Here is a 27,500-nt window from a genome sequence, read left to right on the forward strand (position 1 = left end):
AAGCACCCTGACACTTACTCATCCACCGTTCTGACAGGTTAAAAACTGACGCTGATCTCTGGAGACCTGCTGATTGGCTGGTTATTGAGGGCGAGGTTTTTGCGACTGTTCTCCAACCAGCAGCCACGGGGGGGGCTAGATCACGCCGACGCGCAGACATTAGACATTAGACGTTATCGTTAGAACTGCGGTGAGCTTCCAAGTGTTGTCCAGACACCGAAAATCAGACCCTAGCGATGTTGTGTGCTGTGAATCAATACGCCCCTCTGTCAATGTGTCAAAACAAACCAGACAGACATCCTTGAGGACGACGAGGGAGAAGATTTTGGAAAATCTGGACCCACGGTGAGGCGAAGCAGCGGATGGGACTAGAATATATTGTCAGAGAGAGGCACAGACAGCCGCCTGGTTGGCCAGAGAAGACCGCGGATTGCCCTCCAGACACCCTGACTAAGTTTGCTTCTCATACTACGCAACGCAGTTCTAAACCAAGCGAATTAAAAGCGAGTGAGTATTTCAGCCTCAGTTTCCAATGAAGGTGCCAGATCTGTGCACCTTTACAATGGATGGGCATAGTGACACTGGGACACAGGCCAAAACAGATCCGTAGCTGAAAGTGGAGAAGCATTGGAAAAATCCCTCAGACAACATAAGAGCATCTAAAAAAAAAGAAGAAAAAAAAAAAAGGGGATAACGGCCTTTGATTACTTTGGGAGGGGTGAGGGGAGAAGGATTTTATCTTAGAAGGGAAGAGAAAACATAGAGGTTTTTCATTCATGGCTTTCTTTTTTCTCCTCTTTTTTTCTTTTCTTTCCTTTTTTTTTTTTTTTTTTTTTTTTTACAGAGGAACACTCCAAACAAACACAAATCCCGAGCAAAATAACCCCTCCAAAATAGCATACAAATCGAAAACCAAGCCAAAAAAAAAAAAAAACCAACACCAACTGGTATGCTGTGAAAGGTGAGCTCTAAGGAAAATGTGTTGAAGGTCTGTGTTAAGAGAGGAGGACTGAGGTTGTGAAACAGACTTTGAGACACTGTGATCCTAAGCTACCTGGAGACATGATGAGAATCAGACGTAGAATATCAATCCCATTAAAGTACAGTGACACTACAGGACCTCTAAGCTCTGCTCCGTGTTGGCAGCGTGCCTGAATACAGCTCACACTAATGAGAGAGCCCAAAGAACAGCCGCTCAAAGTCCAAGTGCTACTGACACCGGTCCACGTGGTCTTACCGGTGAGACTGGACTGGGCCTTGAGCATTTACATTAAATTTACATTAATTCATATAGTAGATATAGGCATAGTTTGCAAATGCATATCACCGTATAGGTTCCAAATGTAGGCCTAAGGTTCCCTGTAGAAACTGTGGAGCTTAGTGTTGCGTATCAGTGTACTACATTAAGTCCCTGCCTCAAAAGAAAAAAAAGACATCTCTCACTTTGAGGAGGTAATTTCATTGGCAGGACTGCTCTGAGTTAGGACACACATTTTCACAGTAGGTAATCTATTACCAAAGAGCATCAGGTAATGAAGAGAGAGACTATTTTTTCCCATTAAAAGTCATTTAATAATTACTATAAGATATTACATTTGATATGGCACAGAAGGGGGTAATAGCTTGGTTCTTCGGGAACGGAAACGATGGTAAATTCACTGAATGAGAGCATTTTAACGCCGGACAGATGAGGGAGATCTCTAGGCCGTTCAGACGCAGAACAAGGGGAAAACGAAACACACGGAGTAACTGGTTGGATAACCAAAAAGTGTTCTCTCCACCTACTGCTGTAATCATTTCCCAGCAGGGTACGTGGAGAGAGTCTTGACTTTTTGTTACGTGTTCAGACAAGCCCAGTTCTACTGGTATATGTTCTCTTTGCGTTCTTTCAAAAACCGGGCCCTTCCCCCCCACCTAGACGGCAGACGTCTGGACACAGCAGCATAAACGCACAGAGGCGGAGAGCAATGCCTTTAGGAATGAGAAGACAAAAGACAGAGAGTAATCAATCAGCAAGCAGAGGGCCTCTTTTGTAGGAGCAAACTCGATGAATGCTCATACCGCTTTAAATAAAGCCATATGGAAAGAAGGGAAGACGGAGAGAGCTCACGGAGGCAACTGTACGACAGCCTGAAACAGGCCCATTTCGGACACAGCGTGTGATGTGGAAGATCAGTGGAGCTTTCCGACGTTGTAAAAAACGATTCTTAAAAGTGAAAGCTGTTTTCGTTAGCCTTAGAGGATGACATGCAGGTTAGGCGAATTGGAGACACTAAATTGCCCTTAGGTATGAATGTGTGTGTGAGTGTCTTTGTGTGTCTGCCCTGTGATGGACTGGCGACCTGTCCAGGGTGTTTCCCCACCTTTCGCCCTATGAGCGCTCCCGCGACCCTGATTAGGATAAGCAGCTTAGATAATGAGTGAGAGAGAGTGAGTGTGTCCTTACTGGATGAATAAGAGAAAAAAAAGTGAGTAATTGTTCATTTGAAGGACCAAATCCGATAAAATTTAAACGTAACTCCACTATAAGTGATCAACATTTACTTTACAATAAATTTTACATGTTTAAAGGTTTGATGCCAGTGGTCCAGGATGAGAACCAAACTGTTCAAACCCAGCCAATTACAATTGCAAGCCAAACTAGCAATCCTTTGTGTGTGTGTGTGTGAGTGTGTGTGTGTTTATATACATTTTTAATTTTTCTATTTCTTATTTATACTGACGGTTAAGTCCTGAACTTAAGATATACTCTATGAAAGGAATTATGAAGAATTTATGTTTTTGTAAGACAAAAAGTCTAAAAAAATTAAGATAACATGAGGATTTAATATCTTATTTCTTGTTTCTACACATCAACCCAAGGTTACTTGTTAACTTTGAAGATACACTTGGCCTGCACACACACACACCTATATCATTTCCCTACAAACCAATTTAAATGCATATTGTGTCTGCAATGTCTTCAAAACCACTTTTTGCACATTTCTGCTTGTCTGAGCATCTCTGACATTCAGACTGCTGATTGAACAGAGGTTACTGAAGACATTGGGAAAAACAGAATAACCTCTAGCTGGGTAATTGTTTTTGCACATCAGTTTCACACACATATAGTGCCAGGGCTGTCTGCAACCGTTGACTCCATTGTGACATGTGTATTCCCGCTAATGGTCTGCAGAGTGGAACCATCAGAGCTAATAACAGTTTCACATGTGCATCTACACTCAGATCAGAAAGATGACGCAGTAAAACTCTTGCCAGGAAATGGCAGAAGAAACAGCCTAGGCCATGACTCATTCGTTCCAGAAAGCATTGTAGTGGGTTAGCATACAATGACAGAAGCATGAGCAAGACTTGCTTCTCAGGTAGCCTCTAGTATGGAGAGCATCTACAGATAACAACATTCATAGAGAAACATCATACAAGTACATAGTATACCCCCGGTTTTTACAATAGTGATTTTACAATAAAAAACGGGGGGGGGGGGGGGGGGGGAGAGAGAGAGAGAGAGAGAGAGAGAGAGAGAGAGAGAGAGAGAATAAAAGAGAGGGACTGGGGGATAAGTGGAAAAAAAAAGGGATTATTGACTGAAAATGTCAGCAGCTCTTGGGCTTAAACTACCTGTAAAGAAACCTAGATCAGCCTCAATTCATCTTTCATCAATTCAGAAAATACAACCTGAAATAGGCCATTTATTGTAAATTAAGGCCTGAGACTTATTCTTTGGATTGTGAATTGAACAGACTCCATTTTGGCCTCAGCCATACAAAATTGGTATCAAGGGCGGCCAGGCTTTACTTTGCCCGCCGCTGCCGCCGCTGGGCTGCAGGGTGAGCAGGCTGTGGCAGATGTTTTTAGACAAATCAGCTTTTGTGTTAGGCCAGAGCAGGTTGCTGTGTGGGCAATTGTAGAAAGAGGGAAAAAAAAAAAGGGGGAGGGTGGATTCTGAAATACAAAGGCACGAGGTACGTACATTGTGTTTCCCCGCATGCTTAAGAGAGAGAGAGAGAGTCGGAGCAGAAGCGCTGAATATGATCACAGCAGCATTTTTTTTTTTCACCGGCTAAAATATGCTTTTTTTTTTTTTTGTTCGGGAGAGCCGGCAACCGGACCTTTGTTTCCGACTCGCTCTGTTAAGTCGCTTCCCCGTTGCCGTGCAGTCCCCGAGATCAAGGAGATAGAACACGTTCACTAAAATAAATAGAAGTGTATTTTAAAAAAAAAAAAAAAAAAAAAAGCAATTTTGTGAATTCCAAGCCTTCTTCTGTAGAACGTTTCTAAAAAGATTGTGACAGGCGTCTTTTCTGCTTTGTACCACAAGGCAGACTGGAGCGGCAGTTCCTCAAAGTCCCCAGTGAAAAGTAATACTACCGTAAAAGGCTGTACAGTTGGAGCCTGGAACGCGATTAGAAGGCCTTCTGCTGGCTCAATATTTTTCTCATTTTCTGCTGGAAGTTTGTTTACTTTTTTTCCCCCTGCACAATACAAGGCCACAGAACTTGGGGTGGGAGGCAGAGGTCACAGAACACAAATCATATGGTGACTTGACATCTGTAATACAGACACATCGCTTTTAATGTCAACAGAAGGTAAGGGCTAGTCCATCCAGTCTGACAGGGGACAATACCATTTCAAATTTCCAATCACACACCAGTCTGAGCAGAAGAGAGGATGAGCTCAGACACAATCGGGCACAGCTGTGAGACACTGCTGATAAGGTTTTGAGTTCCCGTTTTTGCTCAGTGCTGGTTTCATCGATGACAGAAATGACAGCTGACCCACCACATCAGTTACAATCATTAAGCCAGCTCCCCCGTTCAGCTGTTTCATTCAACAACGCCAGACTTGTACATACAGATTACTCAGATGCACTGTTCTCTCTTCATTCTGGAACACACTGGGAACTTTGTTAAACCAACCAGCAGTGCATACTTAACCCAGATTAGCATTTGAAAAAGGTGTGTAACTTTCACACTCAATGTTGCCACACAATCCTGAATACACACTCACACCCAGAGGTTCCACTTAATGTCTATGCAAAATCAGTACAATTTCTTTTTAAAAAAAAATCCCCCTGATTTAACTTTTTTTTTTTTTTTAATGTCAGCCCTAGCATACACACACGCTGCTCTGTCAGCACCAAAAGTCAATCACACAAAACTCAATACAGCTTTGAGTTCAGACTGAGGACATATGCTACACAGCACAAACAGTGCCCAGAGAGGAGGGGAGGAGAGAGAGAGAGAGATACTGTCACACAGGCCTGCGCTGTAGCATGACGTAATATAGTTTTAGGGTTAATCATGGCTTATGTTATAAAGGTTTACCTTTGCAGGTACACAGTGGGGGGAAAAGACACGAGAGAACAACAGGCTCGGATGGCTTTTGTATTGTGGAAAGGAGGTGACTTATAAGCAATCTAATTGTTATAACAGTTAATAGTATTCATCTAAGAGCAAATGTGCCTAAGAATCGCGCTGGAGACTGCTCTGTTTTTTGTGTTCTTATTAAGTCTCAAATCTGTTACCGAATTTTGATTTTGTACAAAAATCTTCTGAAGTGCACAGAAGAAAGAAACCCATATACCTTATTAGTAATTTAGCATAGAAGAGCGAGCGGTTGGACATAGACTTCATTGAAATGGATAGAAGCTGGAGCACCTGAAAAAACACTATTACAAACTGCTCAAAAACATACCTTTAAATTTAGCCTAATTTAATAGTGCATTCAAGCGAATGAAGCAGTTCAGCGGAGTTCACTGAGATATATACGGCCAACAACAACAATCCTTTTTTCTTTCGTTTGGCTCCTTTGTGGAAAACACAACAGCAGGCAACCTGAAAAAGCCCGACAAGTTTGCTTTCTATCTGTTACATTAGGTATGGGTTCTGCACTCAAGAGTGGTTTAATCTCCTCTCTTGGTTTGTGAAATGGAATCCAACAGAAGTCTGCATATGTTAACCTATGGTACTAATACAGGTTTTTCTGTGGGTTGTTTAACAAGCTATGAAGCATTACAGAGACAGACAATTCCCGACGGTGAAATTTACTGCTCCTTTCCTTATGACACAGGGAAAAGAGGCCCTCCAACCCTGTGCCTGTGTGTTCCTGTTGGTGTTCCTGTTGGTGTTCATGTGTGTGTGTGTGTGTAATCACAAGGAATACACAGTTCTCAGACATATTCTAAACACCCACTACACTAAATCTGACTCACATTACACCCCATATATATATATGCTGTATTAGAACCACCGTAATGACAAGGTGGCTGAAACAAAAGCAGACATGGCAACAGATTGCTGACCATCTGAATACAGTGAGACGTGTCCAAGCATAACTCACTGATATCCCCTTTTTTTTCTCTTTAAATATTATTTTGATTTTTCTCTCTCCTTTTTGAAACATTTCGCTCATAAATACCATAGCTGCAGGATTCAGGATAGCTGATAACATTTCTCTCAGCAACAGATTAGATTAGCCTGTTCCACTGCCTTCATACAATGAATTATTCATGTGCAACTCCTGAAAAAAAAAAGTACTGCATTAAAAGTGCTGATTTTTTTTTCTTAAATACAGCCCCAAAAAAATAACACACTTTATAAACGTCACAGAAATTCCTTGCCAACAGAGGCCAATTTTAGGGGCTCATCAAAGCTTGAGCATGTTTCACAAGTCTTGTTAAGAAAGCTAAACCCTCCCAGTTCCAGAGAAGAGGTCTAGTGGCACTTCCCCTCCAAAAACTGTGTCAGATTACTGAAACACTGGAATGAAATTTCACCAAAAATCCTGTTCTACAGGGTCAAACTCCCAGAGAAACATAGGGCTTTGAACTCTGCGTGCTTTAGGCTATCTCCTGTAGTATGAAAGACAACTATTATGCTGCTGTGTGAGAAATGCACTTCCTCAGTGAATTTATGAGTTCTATAGAAATGTTGAGCTACGTCTACAGACGTCAAAAGAACTTGCATGATAGCAGTACCAGTGAAATGACATAATTATCAATACATGATTCAAAATCACAGCAAGTGAAGAAATCCCATTCACCGTGCCCTTCATTAAAAAGAAAGAAAAAAGGAAAAAAAAAACTTCATACGACAAGTAGAAACTAGAACAAGCATTTAACAGCAGCTTTGGAGTCTCTCCTTCATCATTCCAGTAAACAATATTGTGTTTCCATTCAGTAATACAGTAGTAATAAAACAGGAAAGATACAGCGACTAACCGTAAGAGCAGTTTTAAAATGGTGGTATGTGCCCCTCAGGTAGGTAACTGTCCATGATTTGCCAATATCAAAATACAAGCAACACTGCACAGCTTTCCAACTGCAGTACACTCACAGTGCCACGGAAAAAAAAAACCCTACTGTACATCGTTTCATGTGTTTTTCTCAGATTTTTCTCCTGAGGCGATGGACTTTCCCTTGCTCTTCCTTTGCTTGCAGTCAGTCAAACAGAAGTGCTTTACCAGTTTTGACTGGGTACTGCCAACACTGTAGAAACATCAGTATACTGCTTTTGTTTACTGAGTCACTTGGCATTGACTTGGTACCAAAGTATCGAATCTTGTGACAACCCTAGCTCAGTCTACCTCACATCCACACAATGTGATCACTAGACTGACCCACCAGTGACTCCGGGTGTCCTGTGTTGCCTACCGGAACTTTCCACAAGCACATTAAACATTTTTTTGGAAGTCTAACAGATTGTGCAAGCTTCTTCCGTACTTCATTGTACAATTTGTTTCATAACCAAACATTCCAATGTTTTTGTGCCCACCACAGGCTAATTTAACACAGCTCAACTAAAGACTGCACTGCTTCATATTAAGGTCACCTGAGTCTTTGACCTGGTTTTCTTTTTTTCCCCCCTCATTCCCATATACTCACACACTGAACACATTTATCCAGAGACAGTTTGTGTGTGTGTGTGTGTGCGTGTTTCACAGATGTACAGCTTTCTCTGTGCATCAGTGCTAGCCCAGGAGGTCCAGCTCCTGAAAACAATCTCCCCCTACACATACACACACACACACACACACACACGTTCTCATCAGACAGTGTAATGTCCCATAGCCTCCCCTTGGATCACCAGTAAACATGGTCCATTAATCCACTAAGACAGATTACTGTGGGTATGCAGAGAAGACTCGCCAAAATGAACAAAAAAGTGGCCAATCATTACAGAAGAAGCCTATTCTCTGTCCACACAGTAACAGCCAAATCATCACAAAACGCTGACAAAAACCTCACTGAAAAACAAATCACTTTCAGTTCACAAGAAGGATATTGTGGTGTTGTCTTTTAGTCATTTATGACTACGACCAGGTGGAAACAAAAGGAGGTAGTCAAACTTCTAATACTACATTAAACTTAAGACTGATACATAATTGCTCATTTTAAGGGCTGTTTGAAAGCTGTATTTAATGCAGTGGGTGTGGTCAATTCAGTCGTAACACTGTAAGACACTTCCTGAACAATAACTCAAGAGGTGAATATCAGTATGTGCTGATTAACTAAAATGCATTAAGAGCCACACCCTCATACGCTATATTTGATGTGTTGCGTTCATAATCAGATAAACATGACATTTGCTCAAGACTTGCCATGATGTTCAGTGCTAGGGAGGGCAGCATAAAACCCTTCTCTCAGCTACCTGATCAATTAGCCCACTCATTCTCTGTTCACAGAGCAGTGGGAAAGCAGTAATTGCAATCTGTTTGCTATCCCAGGAGAGAATATGAGAGAGAGAGAGAGAGAGAGAGAGAGAGAGAGAGAGAGAGGGAGGGGAAAAGGATTTGAATTAAGACAGGACATGATGGCTGTCAAGCACGTAGGGCTAAACGAAAAAGTTCAAATGCAGGATTATTGTTTCATTGAGGTTGATGTCATGCATATCAATTGAAGAGCAAACAGGCTGACACTTTCCATGCCAGAGTGTGACGCAGAGCATCAAACACGAACGCAGATCTTGCAAACTGAAGAGAGCATATTCTGTCTTTGACCACGGTGCACTACCTGCTCATCTAAACCATTTGTTTATTTTAGGCATTAAAGACAGGCATAAAGGCATAGCATTAAACATGAACTTTAACATTACAATAGGCTTGATGTCTCTCAGGTATTGTCCTGATTCGGCACAAACAGAAGTACTTTTCAAAAATCCTATATGCAAGATAGAATATTATACACTGACCAAGGTTAAAGAGAAGGAGGTCGACTATGGATAGGTAGGCTAAATCAGCGTTTCTAAAACTTTGTCCTGAGCACCTATTTAACAACAAATTTCGGCTCAAACAAGACTCTAAAGCACTTGATTCAACTAGTCTACGAGTCATGAGTCGCAATCATGCATGTTAGTGCAAGTTTAGCGCAAAAAAATGAATTGTTCCATAGGTCTCAAAAACTGAACCGCTGTGTAAACACAAAAAAGGTCAACAACCACATGCGGAGAGAGTAAGAGCACCTCCGGTGTATTGACAGTTGCTTCCTCCTTTTTCAGTGTGTATGAGACAAAGACAGAGAGAATGAAAGTATGACAGAGAAACACCGTTTGAACTTTACAAAAATAGGTTTCACAAAACCAAACCTAGGTTTGTAGCCGAGAACACCATGTAACCATGAATGAATAACGTTGGTCTTCATTCATCAACCACTTACAGAATGAATTTTCCAACTCGGCACAGACAAACACAAGTTAGACTTTCATTGTCTGCTATATAGTACCAGTTGGGATAGTTACGTTTAGTTTATCTACAAAATGTCACTAGGCACTTGTTTTATATCAATTATGCCAAAAATGTCACAGATCCTCGTCATTTCAAAACTTAAGACCCTTATGCAATTTCCCTCTCGTTACAATGAACAAACACGGAAATCTCCCTCTGTAACTAGTTGGGTAAGGCACTTCACATTCCTTTGTCAACATATTAAAATATCAACTCAGATTAGTTCTGACTTGGCAATTTACTAACTACAGTGTCCCTATCTTACGTCCTGGTTCAGCTAAGTTAGCCGGTTGTACATGACACTTTCACTTCTACTGCTACAGAAACTGAGTATAAAATTAACTTTTGTATAGCCTGACAGAAGAAAGCTGTCGGTTTAAAAACTTTATGAAAACAACAACAACAAAAGCTGCTTATTTACGTTCAAAAACAAAGTGAGGTTTAACACTCTAAAATTCACTTCCTCGCACGACACTTTCGCAGGTTGGCAGAAGAAACTGTCACCCCTCCCTTGCTTAGCTGCGCTAGCTTAGCTTCTCTTCCTTCAATCGGATTAACCCATCAAAACACTTTCATTTAAACCACGGAATTAAAAGAGTGAAACTTACCTGTTATATTACATATGAGAGACAACAATAGCAAGAGTTTAATCACGACCTTAGCGATTAAATTCATCGTTAGTACATTGACACCGCGGACAGTTGTCTTCAATGTGTGTATCTTAAAGGTACAGCCGCCCTGTGTTTGATTGCAGTTATGGCCTCTCTCTGCCGCCTGTCTCCAACGGCATGACGTAGGAGCTCAGGCAGAGACAACGGTCCGCCCCTTTCTCAAGACCACAACAAATCCTCATTTCTTGTATGTCTCAAATACGTGTTTATGTGAGTATACTAAAAATTAGACGCAAAAAAAAAACAACAACAAAGAAAACCATGCGAAAAGCAGTGACGAAATGTCCTGAGTGTGTTTTAAGTAAACAGAAGGCGTGTCTAATCTGAAAAGACATGGATGAAGATTCTAAAATGTAGTTCAGTTTTTGGTTACATGTAATTAGAACGTTAAGCCTATATAATATATGTAACTAGCATGTATATATATATATATATATATATATATATATATATATATATATATATATATATATATATATATATATATATTTCAGTGTATTTAAAAACGTATCAATATCCGGGCGCTGATTCCCCAAAACAACGTTTCTCTTAAAAAATAAATAAAAGACAGAACGAAAGAAATCATCGGTCAGCAGCTAAAATCCTCACAAAATAATTCAATAGAATAATTTGATGGGAGGACATCTATTGTAAAACCTATTTAGCAAACGGCACCTTTAGCCCCAAGGGTAAACGAGTACAGTAATTCCGTTTTATATGTTAAAGTCGCCACCGTGTGGTAAACTGCAATACGGAGACACTGGTATAAATGGTGGTTAATAGATAAACTATGAAATCGTGGATAAAACTATGAATTTTAAATATGATTAGAGTATTATTACTAGCATGCATCATAACATACAGCAATGTAATCGATACCAATAATTATACAGTTCATAACTGTTTATTGTGCTCTTCTCTCCAATTACAACAGGTACAATTATAGAGTAATAAAAAATCCTCAGAGTGCAGACTACATAAAGAGAAGTAGTTAGATTTTATGTATGGGTGAACATTTTTATTGAAAAATAAGTAAATAACTGCAAGATCGATAACATACTTCATACAATCTGGCTACCTGAAAAAATGAAGGCACCATAATTAAAGCAATGATAAAAGAAGAGACATATGCTTTGTAACAAAACCTGTTTGTGTATATTGATTGCAAAACAAACAAACAAACAAACACATAGCTACAACACTGACATGTCAATTTACTGACGAAATGAGTTAGACCGTTTACTTGTGATCAAAAAAATGAAAACATTTAATACAAGTTTTAATGAGGAAGAAGAAGAAGAAGAAGAAGAAGAAGAAGAAGAAGAAGAAGAAGAAACAACTGGCAAATAAAAAAAACAGAATTAAAAATCTAGTGTCCATGTAAACCCTGTGTTATATTATGACTTCTAATGTGATGGATAATGATTCAAAAAATATTTAGTTGTGTTAATGGATAGCAGCAGTGTAATTAGACCGGTTCATTTACGGCCGAAATATATGGAAACTTTGCTCATAAAAACAGTTATTCTTTTGATATACCCTTCCCTACCCTGTCCTGGCTTGGTGAATGGGCGTTTCTCAAACGGTGACGTCAGTGCAAGAGATGTCATGGCGTCGTTGTAGCTGGGAGTCAAGCTGCAATCGAGTTAGAGCCTGTCGTCGATGTGCACACCGAAATGGAGAAGAATGCAGACCTTCATCGAGATGTTGGAGGAAGTTCCCTGTGCGCCCCTATTCCAAGCGAAACGAGCGACATTAAAGCAGCTGTGAGTGTGAAAGGAGCAGCCGATGTGTGCAAGAAGGTAGACCCACCGCTCCGTACTTTGGGCAGTTGTACAAACGCCAGTAGTACTCAAAGTGCTAGCGATGCTAATGCTATCTCCTGTGTACAGAAATCAGATGTTGTATCCGAAATGGTCGACTCTCACACGATTCAGAATAAGAGCATCCCGGAGAACATTTTGTCAGGGACCTCGTCATCGGATCTCGTGGATCAGATGAGCAACGGCTTGGAATATAGTTCTCCGGTGGTTACTGGAAATAAAGAGGTTACAACCTCAAAGTTAGTAAACAACCAAACGACAGATGATCCCTCTTCTCTGATGGATGCACAATCTACAAGGATTACAAATACTCAGAAGGATGGTGTGGACTCTTTGGCTCAAGAGCTAACAAAGCCGACAAAACCAACAAATCTGGCTGCTGACAGATCCAACATGGGAAGCGTGAAGTCGGGGGCTACAAATTCTAATGAACACACTGTTTCCGAGGGTCTTCCCAGTGGGAGTTATCCCAGTATCGCAGGGGAGTCCCATAGTTTTGACTCACTGGAGTCTTTCTCTAATCTCAACTCATGTCCTAGCTCTGACCTGAACAGTGAAGGTTTGGATGATAAGGGATTGGCCCTGGCTCTGCAAAACGAGTATGGTTCCGATGGTGCTAAAGTACCGTGTCCTAAAGACCGGGGTGCTGGCCAGTCTATTTACCACATCAAATGGATAAAATGGAAAGAGGAAAACACACCAATCATTACTCAGAATGAGAACGGCCCATGTCCACTGTTGGCTATTATGAATGTCCTCTTGTTGGCATGGAAGGTAAATGCACACTCACTGACTTTACTTGGTGACTTTCTTTTGCCCAGATCTATTACTCAGGCTATAGTACAACTTGAAGAGTATCTTGTGATTGTTTAACGGGGCCTCAAAAACAATTCTGAACATTACTGTTTGTGACCGCTATCTCACATAGTGTCTTAAGTCAAGAAATAGGTCACGCCCTTAAATGAGTCGTTCTTGATAAACAATGGTCGCTTGCATGCGTAATAAGCTGAGCCTTTGATGCAGAACATTTGGCGAAATGAGTCAGTGATTTGTGACAAATGGCTGATTTCATCAAACCGTGCGGACTTATGTATTAAAGTGCTTTTAGGACGGTACAAAATACGTACGAACAAATAAAGAAATAGGGATAATGTCAACTGTAAATGATGAATCAATGACAATGGCTTGAATATCTCTCAGTAAGTCAGTGTGAAGGCCTCGTCTTCACTCTCTCACATGGAGCATCTCTGGTTCATGACAAAACAGCAGGGTTTAGAGTTAAGATGGCTCATTTTGCTGAAAATAATTTCAAAACATCTGTAAATGTTTGTCAGAGTAATTAATCAGGTCAGTTTACTCACTCATGGTTTGAATGTTAGATGGATTTGTTGTCTATCTCATACATTTTGAGGCTGTGAACCACACCTTCTTTCTTTAGTCGTAGCAATGTTAAACAAGTTAATTACAACAAATGGTTGAAGTTAAATTGTATAATCAACTAGGTAGTTACAATCCAGATCTACGTATTGGCACTTGCACAAGCTCTATTAAAACAGTTAGAATGTAATGTTGACATTAGTGTTTTTGCTCTCGATTTTTTCCCCCTCAGAATGAGGTTGTAGCCACCAGTAGGTTTAAGAGCTCATTTAGTAGTTTACGAGAAGAGAAACATAGCCTGCTATTTATGTTTAAACTGTCACATTGTAATTTTCTGTTTAAACTAGGACACACTGACCCTTTAAAAAACATTTATTTTCAACCAGCAGTCGCCTCATCAGCACCCAAAACCTTGTTCCTGTCTCTTAAGCAGTCTCAGCACAGCTTCACCAATAAGTTCCAGATTTCTGCCTGGGACTTCATTTGCATCATAAAGATAACATTTAATTAGTGCCTTGACAGCTCACTGGCAGGTTGTGGAGGTTGCATTTAAGTATGCGGTCTCTCATCTAAAAATGAGAGTCTTGTTTTAGTTTTAAAAGTTTATGTCAACTTGCAAACCCTCTATGGAAATGATTGCCACATTGAGGACAAAATCTGCATAGGGTTCTCAGTGCCTTTTCTGTTTAGTGGTTGTTGTTTTTTTCTTTTAGAGTGACACAGAACTTCTCAACACTGAAATTTCAAACCCTTAACACGTGTTAGCAAGACGAAATCAAAAACGTGTTGTTGTTTTTTTTTTCTTTTGCACTGTTTTTAACTATATATATTTTTTTGTTTGTTTGTTTTTCTCTCAGGTCAAGATGCCACCAATGATGGAGATAATAACTGCAGAACAGCTGATGGAATATCTGGGTGTGTATTTTCTGGATTGCTCATTTTGACCAGGCCACTGTTAGTCTGGTCAGTGTTTAGTGTGGATTGCACACTCAGTGTCAAGGAATGAATAAACAGGTTCATCATTCTCTCACTCAGTCAAAACATCACTGGTTTCTTTCCTCCCCGCTATGCCACTATTGATTGGATTTAGGCCTGTAAAATACAAGCTCCCTGACCTGACCACACAAAGCATTGAGCTTTTTTCGCAAATAATAGTAATGAGATTAAATCTGATTTAATCCCTGAAGTCTGATGCCTTGGATGCTGCCAGGAAGCCCAGTAGGGAAAATCCAGCTAAATGTGGGTTGAAGATTTAGTTTGGAAATTGCCTTGAAGTTCCATGTTGCAAATTACTAGCCTGTGCTTACAGTAGTAAATATAGCTCTGGTCACAGTGGGTTATCAAAATATAGTAGAAAACCAGGAAAAGCAGCCATATGGCTTTGATTTGAGGTCTGTGTACTGTAATTTTGATCTGTACTTGTCAAGTGGACATTGCTCTATGCATTGAGGAACTGATTCTTTTTGCTGACAGTGCTGGTCCCTTTTGGTTTTGCTTTTTCCTATTCTGCCCATTCTTTTTGTTAGACAAAGACACATTTTTTTTTAAAAAAAAAGTATGTGAACAACTTATCAACGGGTTTTAAGAGCAGTTGCCTATATAGATCTTACAAGCTACACTGGCCACTGTTGTGTTTTACATCCAAAAATGTACACCAGAAGATCAAAGGCCAAGTATCGTAGGAATATATACAGTGTATCTTGTACTCTAATGTTATCATCTCTGATTCTCTAGGTTTATTTCTTTGTTGACGTGTTGGAGGTTTTGTTTTTCTAATTCAAATGCAAACTTCCATAAAAATTGTCTTCTATAGATAATATATTGAAAAGCCATTGGAAATAATGACTGGCTAGATTGTTGAATGGATGCATTGCATGAATATAGAGGACATGTCCTTTTGCGGAGACAGCTTTCCTGAAGCCACAATGGTTCAGGATAGCTTCAAACCACCGTCCATCTTGAATTACTTCAGTAGCCCAGGAGGTCAGACAGTGTGTTGTTGTTCATGTGAGTGCTGGATATGGACAGTGCCAAGCCAGGGGAATACCCATGGGCCAGCCCCTCACTGTCGTCAGGGAAACCAGATCCCTCTCTCAGCCCATGGCATGCTGCCCACCCCCCCCTCCATGTCTCTCTACAGAATTTGGATATGCATCTCTTTCATAATATGGATGGTGTTCCGTTACCTCACAGATGTACATGCAAGGTATGGAACGATCACTGATACCCGCCGTGTCCGTTTTATGAGCGTGACGAATAGCGTAAGTGTGATGGGTTATCATAAGGCTGCTTAACATATTAGAGCTCAAAAGGATGTAATGGAAACTCGGTGGTGTTGCTGTTTCAGAGAGAAATATGAAGGGCACCAGCTGTTAAGGTTTGTGACAGCTCAGAAGTTGTGAAACGATTCCAAATGAGTCATGCCATGAGCTGGAGAGTTCTGTTGATTCTCTTCTGATCAGCAGGTTTGGGAGGCTCTGAAAAGGGAGGTCGCTACTTGCAGAGATCCTTACGACTAAATGGCTGACAGGGTTAAAGAGACCAAATAGATCCCAAGGTTGGTAGAATCTGACCAAGTTTACCAGTGAATTAATTGGTCAGTTGTCTAGGCGCTTGACCAGTCGTGCGTTGCAAACGCGGAGACGCTGTGAGTTAGATTCCGGTGTGACCGTGTCTTTGGGAACGGTGCCGTAAACATAACACTGAATTCACCTAGGCAGTTCAAAATGTGACGTCTGAATCACCAGGTCGTCTTCTGTAAACTGATTCTAAGCACCGACATGAATATATGTGTCTTTAAAGACAGTGCAGTTTTAGAGGTTTTCAGATTTTCTATAAGATGATCTTAAATAGTCCCAATTGTGTCTGTGAGTAGCATGGTTTTAAATGTCAGATATCATGGACGTCTGTTTTACAGTAATTCAGAATCCTGAAGCTTGTAAATGAAAGGCCGCTAACTAGCTCTATCATAACTGACTCTCGTACGGCTGGACAAAAGAGAGATGAGTGGTAAATCAGTACAGGCATATGGAGGACCGCCCAGCTCAGAATTATTAACGTCCGCTGAGTGGCCAGCTGGAAGTGAACTCATTCTTGGTGGGAAATGACATTTTATTGCTCAGTAAAGGAGATTAGATTGCCATAATGATATTTGTGTCAGAAAACAACTAGAGCTTTCACAGCATTTAGTGCTGTCTCCTCCTTCTTGAATAAACTCTGTCAAAGAGAGAGAGAGAGAGAGAGAGAGAGAGTTAGAATGCTGTGCCCTCCCGTGCATGACCATTAAAATCCATTTAAAAATCTGTAAAGAAAAAAAAACTGTTGTAAAACATTCCGTCAGATGTGCTGAAGGAAGATGGTGTTTAGCAGCACTTTAATATGGTAGGTTAATCAGACGCGTTCTCCCATACGTTCTGTTGAGAACATGTAAGAGAAACACCCTTGAATTCACAGTTTGTTTGATATTCTGAACCAGGGTAAAGAGGGGAAATGTAAGTAACAAAAAACTACGTTTCTCTTCAAGACAAATCACATTTTCCCAAGATATAAGTACTTTAACATTTTCTTCCAGAGGTTGCTGAGATCTCACTTCTTGACCAGTGATAGGGGAGCATGTTCGTCATGATGTTGACTATAAGCCATCCACACAGAGTGAAGTGCTTGCTGTTGTGTTGAGGTTGGTTGTTTGTGTGTAGGCTCAAATAGCAGCTGTGAAATGGCTACAGTCAGTCATGCAGCCACTCAGAAATTGCCTCTCTCGGATCCGGTGGAGTCTCTGTGAACTCAGGCTAGTAAAATGGATAAAAGCTTGTAATTAATGGATTGGTTCCAGTGGAAGGCATTTGTCTTTTGTTTATGTCCAGGAGCTAGGCTGCTGTACCTCGTAATACTGTACTTGCATTCACAGGCGAAGCCAGTGGCCCGTGAAAACGCTCTTTCTCACAAGAACTCATTTACCAGTGACTGTTGAAAACCGTCTCGGTTCAGACGGTTGGTAACTTATCTAAGCCACAGTCTAAAACATTAGCCTAGTAGTTTTGCTATTGATTTTGTTAAAACCAATTAGCTGAATTTACGCGGTGTTATTGCTGTTTCCCTTGAGTTGCCCGGTGAATCAGTCGAATGCAGTGTTTTGAACCAAATTTTCATCTGAAACATAAACGGTGAAGAAGCACGAGGTAATGTTTGTTGTATCCATAACAAAGGAACAATTTAGTCAAGCTTGTTAGCCATCTAGATAGGCCAATTGTTTTCAAAAATTAGTGGGTACAAATTATAAATTGGTCACCAAACAATAGGAAGTATCAAAGATAGTGTACCTAAAGAGGCTCGGAGCACTAAGTCAGATATCAGAGTTTTCGGTAGGGCTTGAGCAATAGAGTGGAGGCCCAGAGGGCTAGATTGGGTGGGTGCATGGGAGGTGGGGAGGGAGGGAGGGAGGCTTGGTGTGAATGTTTTGGGAGATCAGCTGGAGAGGAACACGGGGGCAGGGGTGGAGGGGTTGGGAATAGGAACAGGGCTCGTTTCCTGGGCAGAGACGTGAGAGAAGCGCCTAAATGAGCCAGCCGCTGTTGCCTGCTTGCCTGCTTGGCTGCCTGCATTCTTGGCCTGTGAAGAGGAAGCCAGTGACTCAGGAAGTGAATGGAGAATAAAGACATTAGCTCAGAGATTTTCTCGCTCGCTCACACTCTCTCACTGGCTTGGTGTATGGATGAGCTACTGATGGTTTTAATCAGGAAAAAAAAAAAAAACGTACACACATGCACGCTCCTGACACACACACACACACACACACACACACACACACACATACAAAAGCAGTCATTTGTAAACATCTTTGCTTTTAGAAGTACGGTTTTTGAAAAGCTAGATAACAGCTTTGTGTTGATTTGTATTGCGTTCCTAGTGTGGACGGTCAGGCTAAAGCACATTTACATGTGTCTTTCTTCTCTTCACTAAACGGGTTCAGGCTTAAAATCGGAGGCTGGGGCTTGTAATTGATTTCCACGTTACCATAACTACATGGGTTTCCCCCTGTTTCTGTGGCCTTGGTAGAAGAGACTGTCAGTACTTTGGCTTTTAACACTTCTTTGTGATAGTGCATCATTAAGAGGAGTTTGTCTGTGCCCCTCCATCCCTACTCCCAACCCACCTCCCCTGGGCTTTGTCAACGTTTTCCTGGAGACAACTGTACAGCCACTTTTCTGCTCCCCTTATAAATTCTCACTGAAGATTTGGATCCTCCCTTCATCTAAGATTTAATAAATTGTTTTTAATAACACCTCGTTATATTTGATTGACACAAGTCTGTTAATCACATTATGGTACTAGGGAAGAGAGAACTTTCCAGATTACAGTTACTCACCTCGGTGTGTGTGTGTGTGCGTGTGTGTGTGTGTGTGAGAAAGCGTGTGCTTGTGCTTTGTGTGTACTTGCATGATTTTAATGAGAACGTGTCAGATATCCAGTGTGATTAAGTTCGCATCTCTCTCTCTCTCTCTCTCTCTCTCTCTCTCTCTCTCTCTCTGTTTTTTCCCCTTTCCTTTCTCTCCTATAGGAGACTACATCCTTGATGCCAAACCAAAAGAGATCTCTGAAGCTCAGAGGTTGAACTATGAGCAGGTAAGCCTTACAGACATCGACATATAAAAGTCCCTGAATATGTTTGTAGTTTATGCTGTAGTTTGGGCTGGTTAGTGTAGCCTTCTGTCATGTCCTTGTCAGTGGGTGACTTCCCCTGCTGTCTCTCAGGTGTGAACAGAACAAAAAACAGTCATTTCATCATCAGCCACACACACTGAAATTCACTCAGCTGGCTCACACACACACAGACACACACACACACACACATACACACACACCTTACTCAAACACTCTCACTTCAAACCTCTGAATAACCCTGCCAGATGTTTGCTGTCACCTTTCTCATTTGGAGTTCGAGAGAATCTTCATTTGCAAGCGTTTTCAAAGTGTTCACAGTGGAATCAGAGTTTGAGTGACCCATTTGTGTTAGTCTTCAAAGGCCAGAGTCCTTCGCGCTTCTCTCACTTTTTCAACTGTGGAGTCCAGTGTTTACATAACACAGAAAAGGCATTGTGAAAGTGACCATTGTATGTGCAGGGAGAAGAGAGAGAGACTGATACTACGCGGCATAGCATGCTGTACCCTATAGAACTTACGTAATTTTTTTTTTTTTTTTTTTGACCTGAGGGAAGGACACGGGTCAGTGAGAAATCACATTGTCTTTTCATGTCACTGTGTGAGGTCAAGGATGACTGGCTGGGTTCAGCCTTAGGCCAGTGCTTCTGCTCTCCTCTGAAGGATAGGAAGAGAAAGATGGAATCAGGGAGGGGAGGGGGAGGAGAGGAGAGGAGAGGAGAGGAATGTGGGTGGGGCTTGTTCTGCTCATACTTCTCCTCAGCCTCACTTCATCCCCATGCTGTGGTGGAGAGCCAGAACATCTGTGAATGTTCTTTTCACATGGTGGTGAAGGAGAAAATATATGTGTGTGTGTGTGTGTGTGTGTGTGTGTGTGTGTGTGTGTGTGTGTGTGTGAGTGAGAGAGCGAGAGAGAGGGCCAGAGCGCATGTATCACAGTGTGCGTCAGCCTGTGTATGTAGAGTTATGGCTCCTCCAATATGTGCATGTCTGTATCATTTAGCTTTGTAGCTTTAGATGGTAAAAAGTCATATACAGTATAAGTTAAAGCCTTTACACACTCCCTCTTCACCACAGTCCTTCTAGCTTATACACACACTCAGTTGTGACCGAGATTACTGACATGTATGTGTGTACCTGCGTGGATGGTTTGGTTCTATTTGATGTCAATAAAGACATCGTAGTTTATTCTCTTAGGGTCTGAATGTAAGGGAACGGTTTATGTGTGTATTTTCGTTTGTTGACTTGTTGGGCTTTAGCACTGCAGACACATTTACCATGTTTCTTCGATATTGCCGGGTTTTAAAGGTCTCAGTTTGCAGCGGAGTCTATTTTTATGAGAGACATTCAGAAAGTGAGGATATGGAGATTAAAATAGCCATGTTCCTGATGTTCTCACTGTTTTTTCTTTTTTTTTTTTTTTCCCTGTTTTTTTTTTTGTTTTTGTTTTTTTTTGGAGTTGTGTGTGCGTATATATGTATGTGTGTGTGTGTGTGTGTATGTCTGTGTGTGTAGGCGGAGGCTTGGATAGGATTTGTGAGCCGTCGTTTTTCTTTCTGTTTTTTTTTCCTTTTTTTTTTTTTTTTTCCCTCTCCCTCTCGCTTGTAAATCTCAGCTTTGATGAGGTGCCATGTTCTCATAAGTGCCTAGCTGAAGTGGTCACTGTGATATTTTGTCCTGTGCTGGCAATTTTTCTTTTCTGACCATCATCATATTTACTTATAACCCTGATAATAAATTATGACCGTTTCGTTCTTCTGGAGGAATGCTCATATTTCTGTGTGACAGTCTATAATATTACGCTAACTGAGATTGATTACCGTTTGGAAGACAGTTTCCATGGGTCACACACAGACTGCTAATATAGTAAGGGTTCAGATCCACAGTCCAGGAACTGAATAAAGCATCTTTATTTGTATCATATAAAGCCGAGACCCTTGGACAGTGGAAGGCTGTAGGAGCTTAGCTGTCAGCTTCTTGTGTTCTGGTATCAGACCCTCCGGGTGACCGCTGTCCTGCTGGAGTCAGTCCGGTCAGGCTTTGTCCGGCACAATGGGTCTGCACACAGCTCTGGAACCCTTGATTTGGGTCAAGAAGTTTGGGTTGTGGGAATGTAAGCAGCCCTTGGCATCAGAGAGCCGGAGAGAGGAAGTGATCGTGACCAGAAGTGGAACTGAGCTTCCCCTTAGAGGATTTTTTAAAAAAAGAAATGGAGATAATGTTGCGTAAAATGTTTATAGGTAAACAATATGCTAGATGTTGTTGGAGATGTTTTCCATCTTGCAGCGCTCATAAAGTTATGACGCTTTGGGGACACAGAGTTAATCCTGCTGGAGACCAGGTGCATTGTGAAGGGTCTTTGTGCTGGCCTTTGTTGTCTGTATTTACTGTACACATGTCCTGTGTTGAGCTGTTGGAATGGGTGTGTCGAATTGGAATGTTCTGCTCGGTTGTGACAAGGCTGTGTCTGAAATCAGTTACACATTACATGCTTGTGTACATTGCTATGTACTGTTTATTAACGGTTCCACGCTGCTGAGAAAAGAATACTGGATACTGTGACACACAACGGTTCCCGCAATAAAAAAAAAAAAAAAAAAATGACACAAGGTTACACGGGTGGTGAAAAGAGCTTTAGACAGAGCAGTTTGTTATTTTCGTGTAAAAGAATTGGGTAAAACTGTGAAGTCACCTTACAAAAAACATTCTCTGTCTGTTCTTTACATGCCTCACATTCTTTACACACCATTTCTACCATGTTTTAATGCAATATGTTGGCTTGTGCCTGGTTTTCATTTTTTTTTTTTTTTTTTGGGCACATTCTCCTCAGTAGAAATAAATTCTTCTATGATGCAATGAATAGCTCCACAAAAATGTATAACGCTGCCACTCTTAATGTGACATTAGAGCTGTCTGAACACACTCGTTTTCAATCATCAAAACGTACGATATATGAAATCACCACGTCATATGTCACATACACACAAAACCTACTGATCAGGATGAAGTTAGGCCATTCGGGGTGCTGGTCTAGTACCTGGTAGGAAAAGAGTTGTGTGTGTGAGTGTGTAGATGCGTAAGTGAAGTATATGATGTGGTGTGTAATGGATGGGTTGTCCCGGGTGTATTGATATCCTGGGAGAAGGGGGCCAGGGTGACAGAAGATGTGGGTATATGGGAGGGTAGAGCAGCCACCGCGGGAGAGCAGTGGACTGGCGAAGAGGCGTCGGCCCGGGCACGGATACAGACGAGGCCGGCACGTCCAGGTTGGGGGGGGGAGAAGAGTGTGTGTGTGTGTGTGTGTGGGCAGCGGGCACGGTGCCCAGCCCGCTGAGCTGTTTGGGAATGAAGAGTGGACACGCATTGGGGAGGAGAGAGTAGAGCGGTAGAGACGATGCCTCTACGGTCACCGCGTTCATACCGCGGCAGCCCGCCATGACCGAGCTGATCTGAGTCGCTAATGTGAGAATTCTGAAGACTTAAATCCTCCCATCATAACAGGAATTTTATTCCACTACCAAACTGTGTCAGTTTGATATGTAAATGACATTGTTGAATACGGAATGTAGTGATATTTGTAAGTTCCCATTGCAGCGTGAGTCAACATGACACACACACACACACACACACACACACACAGAGCCAGGAGAGGCAGCTTCCTGCAGTAGGCTGCAGGGTTCTATGGTATCCACACAGCTCATGTGACGCCTTGTGACCGCATGCAGTGTCGTATGGCTAGACTAATCTCACAGCTATTATGTACACATACGTAGTCCATAAAAAAACACGTTCCATTAATTATGAATACTGGATGATCAGCAGATTTTAACTGTATATCTTTCCTGCTCTTCCTGACAGCGTTCCTAAGAAAAAACACAAGAAAGCATAAACCACACACACACACACACACACACAAACTCATACACACACACACACACACACACACACACAAATAAACTCATACACAGTTCTGTGTGCTTATGCTTACTTGCTCAGACTTGGTCTACTGGGTTTGTGCATATGTGTGTGTGTCTGTGTGTTTATATGCATGTATGGATATGGGTGTGTGTGTGTGTGTGTGTGAGAGAGCTTGCCCACAGACTGACCTCTGCTTTGTCATTACTATTTCCCGTCTGTCTGTAGAACATGAGTGATGCCATGGCGGTCCTTCATAAGCTGCAGACGGGCTTGGACGTTAACGTGAAGTTTACGGGCGTACGGGTGTTTGAATACACGCCCGAATGTATCGTCTTTGATCTACTGGACATCCCACTGTATCACGGCTGGCTCGTGGACCCACAGGTCAGTGACAACACGCTCTACACCTGTCCCACTTGAGGAGCGGGCCAGTGCACTGCTACAGTCCCAAAGGACATTTTGTAACAATTCTTATGTGCCTTGAAATAGTCAAGTCTAATGAATTTTTTGTTCTCTCGGTCTGTCTAAGATGGCTGATATAGTGAAGGCAGTGGGTAACTGCAGCTATAACCAGCTGGTGGAGAAAATCATCTCCTGCAAACAGTCTGACAACAGCGAGCTTGCGGGAGAAGGTGGGTGGGCTGGGTTTCTCTGTCTCTCTCTCTCTCTCTTTCTCATATTTGTCCCCTGACCACGAACGGCTGTACTGTGTGACTAAGTGTACTGAGGTCCTGAGATCATATCCTGAGCTTCTCTCTCAGCTGAATGTCACAACTAAAATAATAAATACTAAAGAGACGCACAAGATATCTCTCTCTTTCTCTGTCTCTCTCTCAGTTAATCATTCTCTCACTCACTTCCTGTGTAGTGTAGTTTGCTGGCTCACATGCCTTTTTCTAGACCTGATTTTTTTTTTTTTATGCTTCTTCTTGTATCACATAAATAAACAAGTAAAATGAAAGAGTGAGTCAGTCATCTGAGACTGAACTACATCTGTGTTTGTCATCCTCCTTTCTCTTTTTCCTCCAGTCGCTTTCTCTCTCTCTCTCTCTCTCTCTCTCTCTCTCTCTCTCTCTCGCTGTCTTTCCCTCTCGGCTTCAGTGCCCGGTCTTTGTTTGTGGTTCTACCCTCTGCTGTCTCTTTCTCTGTATTTTCATGCATGTGCAATAATATGGGTTTGGCCTTTTCTCTGTCTATCCATGTCTCTATCTGTCTGAGTCTGTCTCTATATGTCATTCTGCCATTCTGCTTTTAGACCTATGTCGTTGTCTCTGTGTGTGCTTCTGTTCGTCTCTGGTGACTTGCATGGTTGTTTGTAATTGATCACTACCGATAAATAGTTATGCTGGCATGTCTTTGTTAACTTTTCCATATGCCAGCCCATCTGTGTGTGTGCGTGACAGAGAGTGAATCTTTATGGGAATATAATTATGTGAGTGTATGACTGTAGGTTGGTGTGCGTGTGACTGTGTGTGTGTGTGAGAGAGAGAGACAGAGACAGAGAGAACAAACGAACTAATAAACTTATCTCTGACATGCGTGTGCCATGTGGTGTGTGTGTGCGTGTGCATGTGTGTGTGTTTATGCAGGTTTCGTTGCTGAACAGTTTTTGAACAGTACGGCCACTCAGCTGACGTACCATGGTCTGTGTGAGCTAACTTCCACGGTCCAGGAGGGAGAACTCTGTGTTTTCTTCAGAAACAACCACTTCAGCACCATGACAAAATTCAAGGTGACCGTTTAAACTGGCATGCACACACACACACACACACACACACACAAACCTTCATTCTGTTTCCTGTCCACTGAGTCAGAGCATGAGAGTTCCAAAATATGACAGCAATGTTATGGAAAAAAACATACAGTGCTATGACTTTGCAAAGTTTATCAGAACATTATCACAGTACTTTGAGAGCAAAAGTGTTCTTGGTGGCCCTCTAGTGGTGAATAAATAGATCTGTCTAACCCAGGTACTGACAACTCCCCACCCCTCCCCTCTCCCCTCCCCCACCCCCCTTCTTTAAACAGTCCCCCTATTATCCTTTTCTGTATATAACAAGCCCAGTTGTTCAGGACCCTTAGGTATCTGTATACTCTCTGTATACTTGATGTTCCAAGCAACAGTCCTCCTGATTGTATGCAGTCCTCTCTCAGGGTTGTTAATATTTACACAGGCAGTGTTGAGACTGAATTACATGAAGAGCTTTGGATATTGAAAAAGTTTCAGAGCTCTGTTTACTGTAAAGACCAGAATAAGCTGTGTAAAACATGAAGTGGTGTTTTAAATGTGTTGACAGAGCTTCAGAGAGTGAGTTTGAGTGTGTGTTTGACTGTGTGTGTGAGTGTGTGTGTGTGTTATCTATATTGAGCCACTGCCCCTTTAGTTTATCAGCACAGCTGTGTAAGGCTTTTCCTGTTATCTACAGCAGGGAAGTGGAACAAGACTGTGTGTGTGTGTGTGTGTGTGTGTGTGTGTGTGTGTGTGTGTGTGTGTGTATGTGTATGTGTATGTGTGTGTATGTGTATATGTGTATGTGTGTATATGTATGTGTGTGTGTGGTGCAGGCGTCCATGTATATCTCAGTTAACTGCAGCAAGCTGTGAAGCACACTTGACCCCCAGATGAACTGTAATACACTCCCTCTTACAAACACACACACACACACACGCAGCGCTCGCTGGAGATGCGTCACTTGTCTGCTGAGTGCTGAATTGAAGCCTAAGTGTTTTTAAAGGAAACGTTCAGCAGTCTTTTCACTGGGCCATTCTGGCTCTGAAACAACTGTGCTGATGAAGTTTGATGCGGTTCACTGGCTGTGATAGCTCATTTCAAAACTCTAATAATTAGCACCCTTTGTACATGCGGCTATTCCAGATCTTGGCCTCATACACTCCCACTGTTTCCAACTATAAACCAATATGCTTTCAAAGCCAGCTGAACGTGTCAAATACATATCTAGAAGGCTGTGTTACAGTTCAAAACGGAAAGGTAATGATGAGGAATGATCAAACCTGTACTTTAAAAGATATGAGACGCAGAGGAGTTCCCTGTGCTGGCTACGATAAGCCACACCGTGTGTTTGTTTGTGTGTTTGTGTGAGTTCGTGTCCTGTTCTCACTGTGGCCGCCCTTATGTAGGCCTTTGTGCGTTCAGTATGCCTGTGTTAGTGCAGTTTGCGTGTTGAGCGTAGTTATAACTGCTCTCTCTCTCTGTGTGTGTGTGTGTGTGTCAGGGTCAGCTGTATCTGCTGGTAACAGATCAGGGTTTCCTGACAGAAGAAAAGGTCGTGTGGGAGAGCTTACACAACGTGGATGGAGACGGAAACTTCTGTGACTCCGAATTCCGCCTGCGTCCTCCATCTGACCCTGAAACCGTTTACCGTGGTCAACAGGACCAAATCGACCAGGTCTGACCAGCACACACACACGCACACACACACACACACACATATACACAGTGAGAATAATTATTCACCTTAGAGCAAACATCCAGAGTTCAGAACTGTATGTTTTTAGAGAACTGACAGAACCTGTTTGGAACACACTGAAAGCAGTCGCAGTGACTCATGAAAATGTGTTTATTTATTCATACGGTACTTGTCATGGAAAATGCAATACAAAAGTGTTGGATGATAAAGAAATGACGTGAGTATCTAAGGAACAGATAGAATTTATGTCTGTGGTGTAGTGTAACTGATTACAGTGCATAAAAGAACCAAGAACCAAAGAGCCATTAACTAATTTATGCCACTGAGGTAAATGCTGATCTATTAATTCATTCTCTGTCTTTTCTAACTTAAAACTAAAGTAAATCAAATTTGAAACAGTCATTACATGGTGATGTATGTGAATTTGTACAGAATATTAAAGTTCGATTCAATGAAACACAGTTAAGTCATTCCGATGTTCTCCATCATGTCTTTGTTTCTCCCCTCTTGGCTTTCTGCCTGCTCCTGTGCTATTGAACAGAGCTGCGCCTCCGGACTCGGAGAAAGTTCTTCAATAATTAATGTTAAAAGCCCCTCCTCCTCCCCCCTCCTCCTGCGGCTACAGATGCCTGAATGGCTTATCAGAGAGCCCAGGGCACGTCTGCCATAGCCTCCCCACTGCGCGGCGCGCGGATGGGCTCTTTATTAATGGATGTTAGCATTCCTCTCTGGAGATTTAGAGGCAGCGCTGTGGTTCTCTCTGCCACAGCCCAGGGGGAATATGAGATGGCAAAAGACTTTAAAGCCCTTGACTTTACTCACAGCTCTTAGTCAGACCGGGCTAGGCTGCCGGAGCCGTTTCAGGCATAATATAGTGTAGTAACAGAGTGTGCTACCATTATGTA

At 41.9% G+C, this 27,500-nt stretch overlaps 2 protein-coding genes across 6 annotated transcripts in view; one reads left to right on the top strand and one right to left on the bottom strand.

The window, feature by feature from the left end:
- Window positions 1-10,447, bottom strand: part of adam10a (ADAM metallopeptidase domain 10a) — a 64,459-nt gene extending 54,012 nt beyond the window's left edge. Inside the window, exon 1 of the mRNA XM_030766176.1 lies at window positions 10,329-10,447. Within this exon, the coding sequence (XP_030622036.1) occupies window positions 10,329-10,395 (67 nt within the window). The 5' untranslated portion in view covers window positions 10,396-10,447. The remainder of the gene's footprint in view (window positions 1-10,328) is intronic.
- Window positions 10,448-12,021: 1,574 nt separating this feature from the next.
- Window positions 12,022-27,500, top strand: part of mindy2 (MINDY lysine 48 deubiquitinase 2) — a 17,688-nt gene continuing 2,209 nt past the window's right edge. For 4 of the 5 annotated variants that reach the window (XM_030764981.1, XM_030764978.1, XM_030764980.1 and 1 more), the window contains exons 1-7: window positions 12,022-12,988; window positions 14,449-14,506; window positions 19,149-19,213; window positions 23,393-23,551; window positions 23,697-23,799; window positions 24,757-24,899; window positions 26,401-26,574. In XM_030764981.1, the coding sequence (XP_030620841.1) occupies window positions 12,068-12,988; window positions 14,449-14,506; window positions 19,149-19,213; window positions 23,393-23,551; window positions 23,697-23,799; window positions 24,757-24,899; window positions 26,401-26,574 (1,623 nt within the window). In that variant the 5' untranslated portion in view covers window positions 12,022-12,067. The remainder of the gene's footprint in view (window positions 12,989-14,448; window positions 14,507-19,148; window positions 19,214-23,392; window positions 23,552-23,696; window positions 23,800-24,756; window positions 24,900-26,400; window positions 26,575-27,500) is intronic. The other variant, XM_030764983.1, reaches the window with a different exon arrangement.

This window comes from Chanos chanos, chromosome 2 (assembly GCF_902362185.1).
Source record: "Chanos chanos chromosome 2, fChaCha1.1, whole genome shotgun sequence".
In the NCBI taxonomy this organism is placed as follows: Eukaryota; Metazoa; Chordata; class Actinopteri; order Gonorynchiformes; family Chanidae; genus Chanos; species Chanos chanos.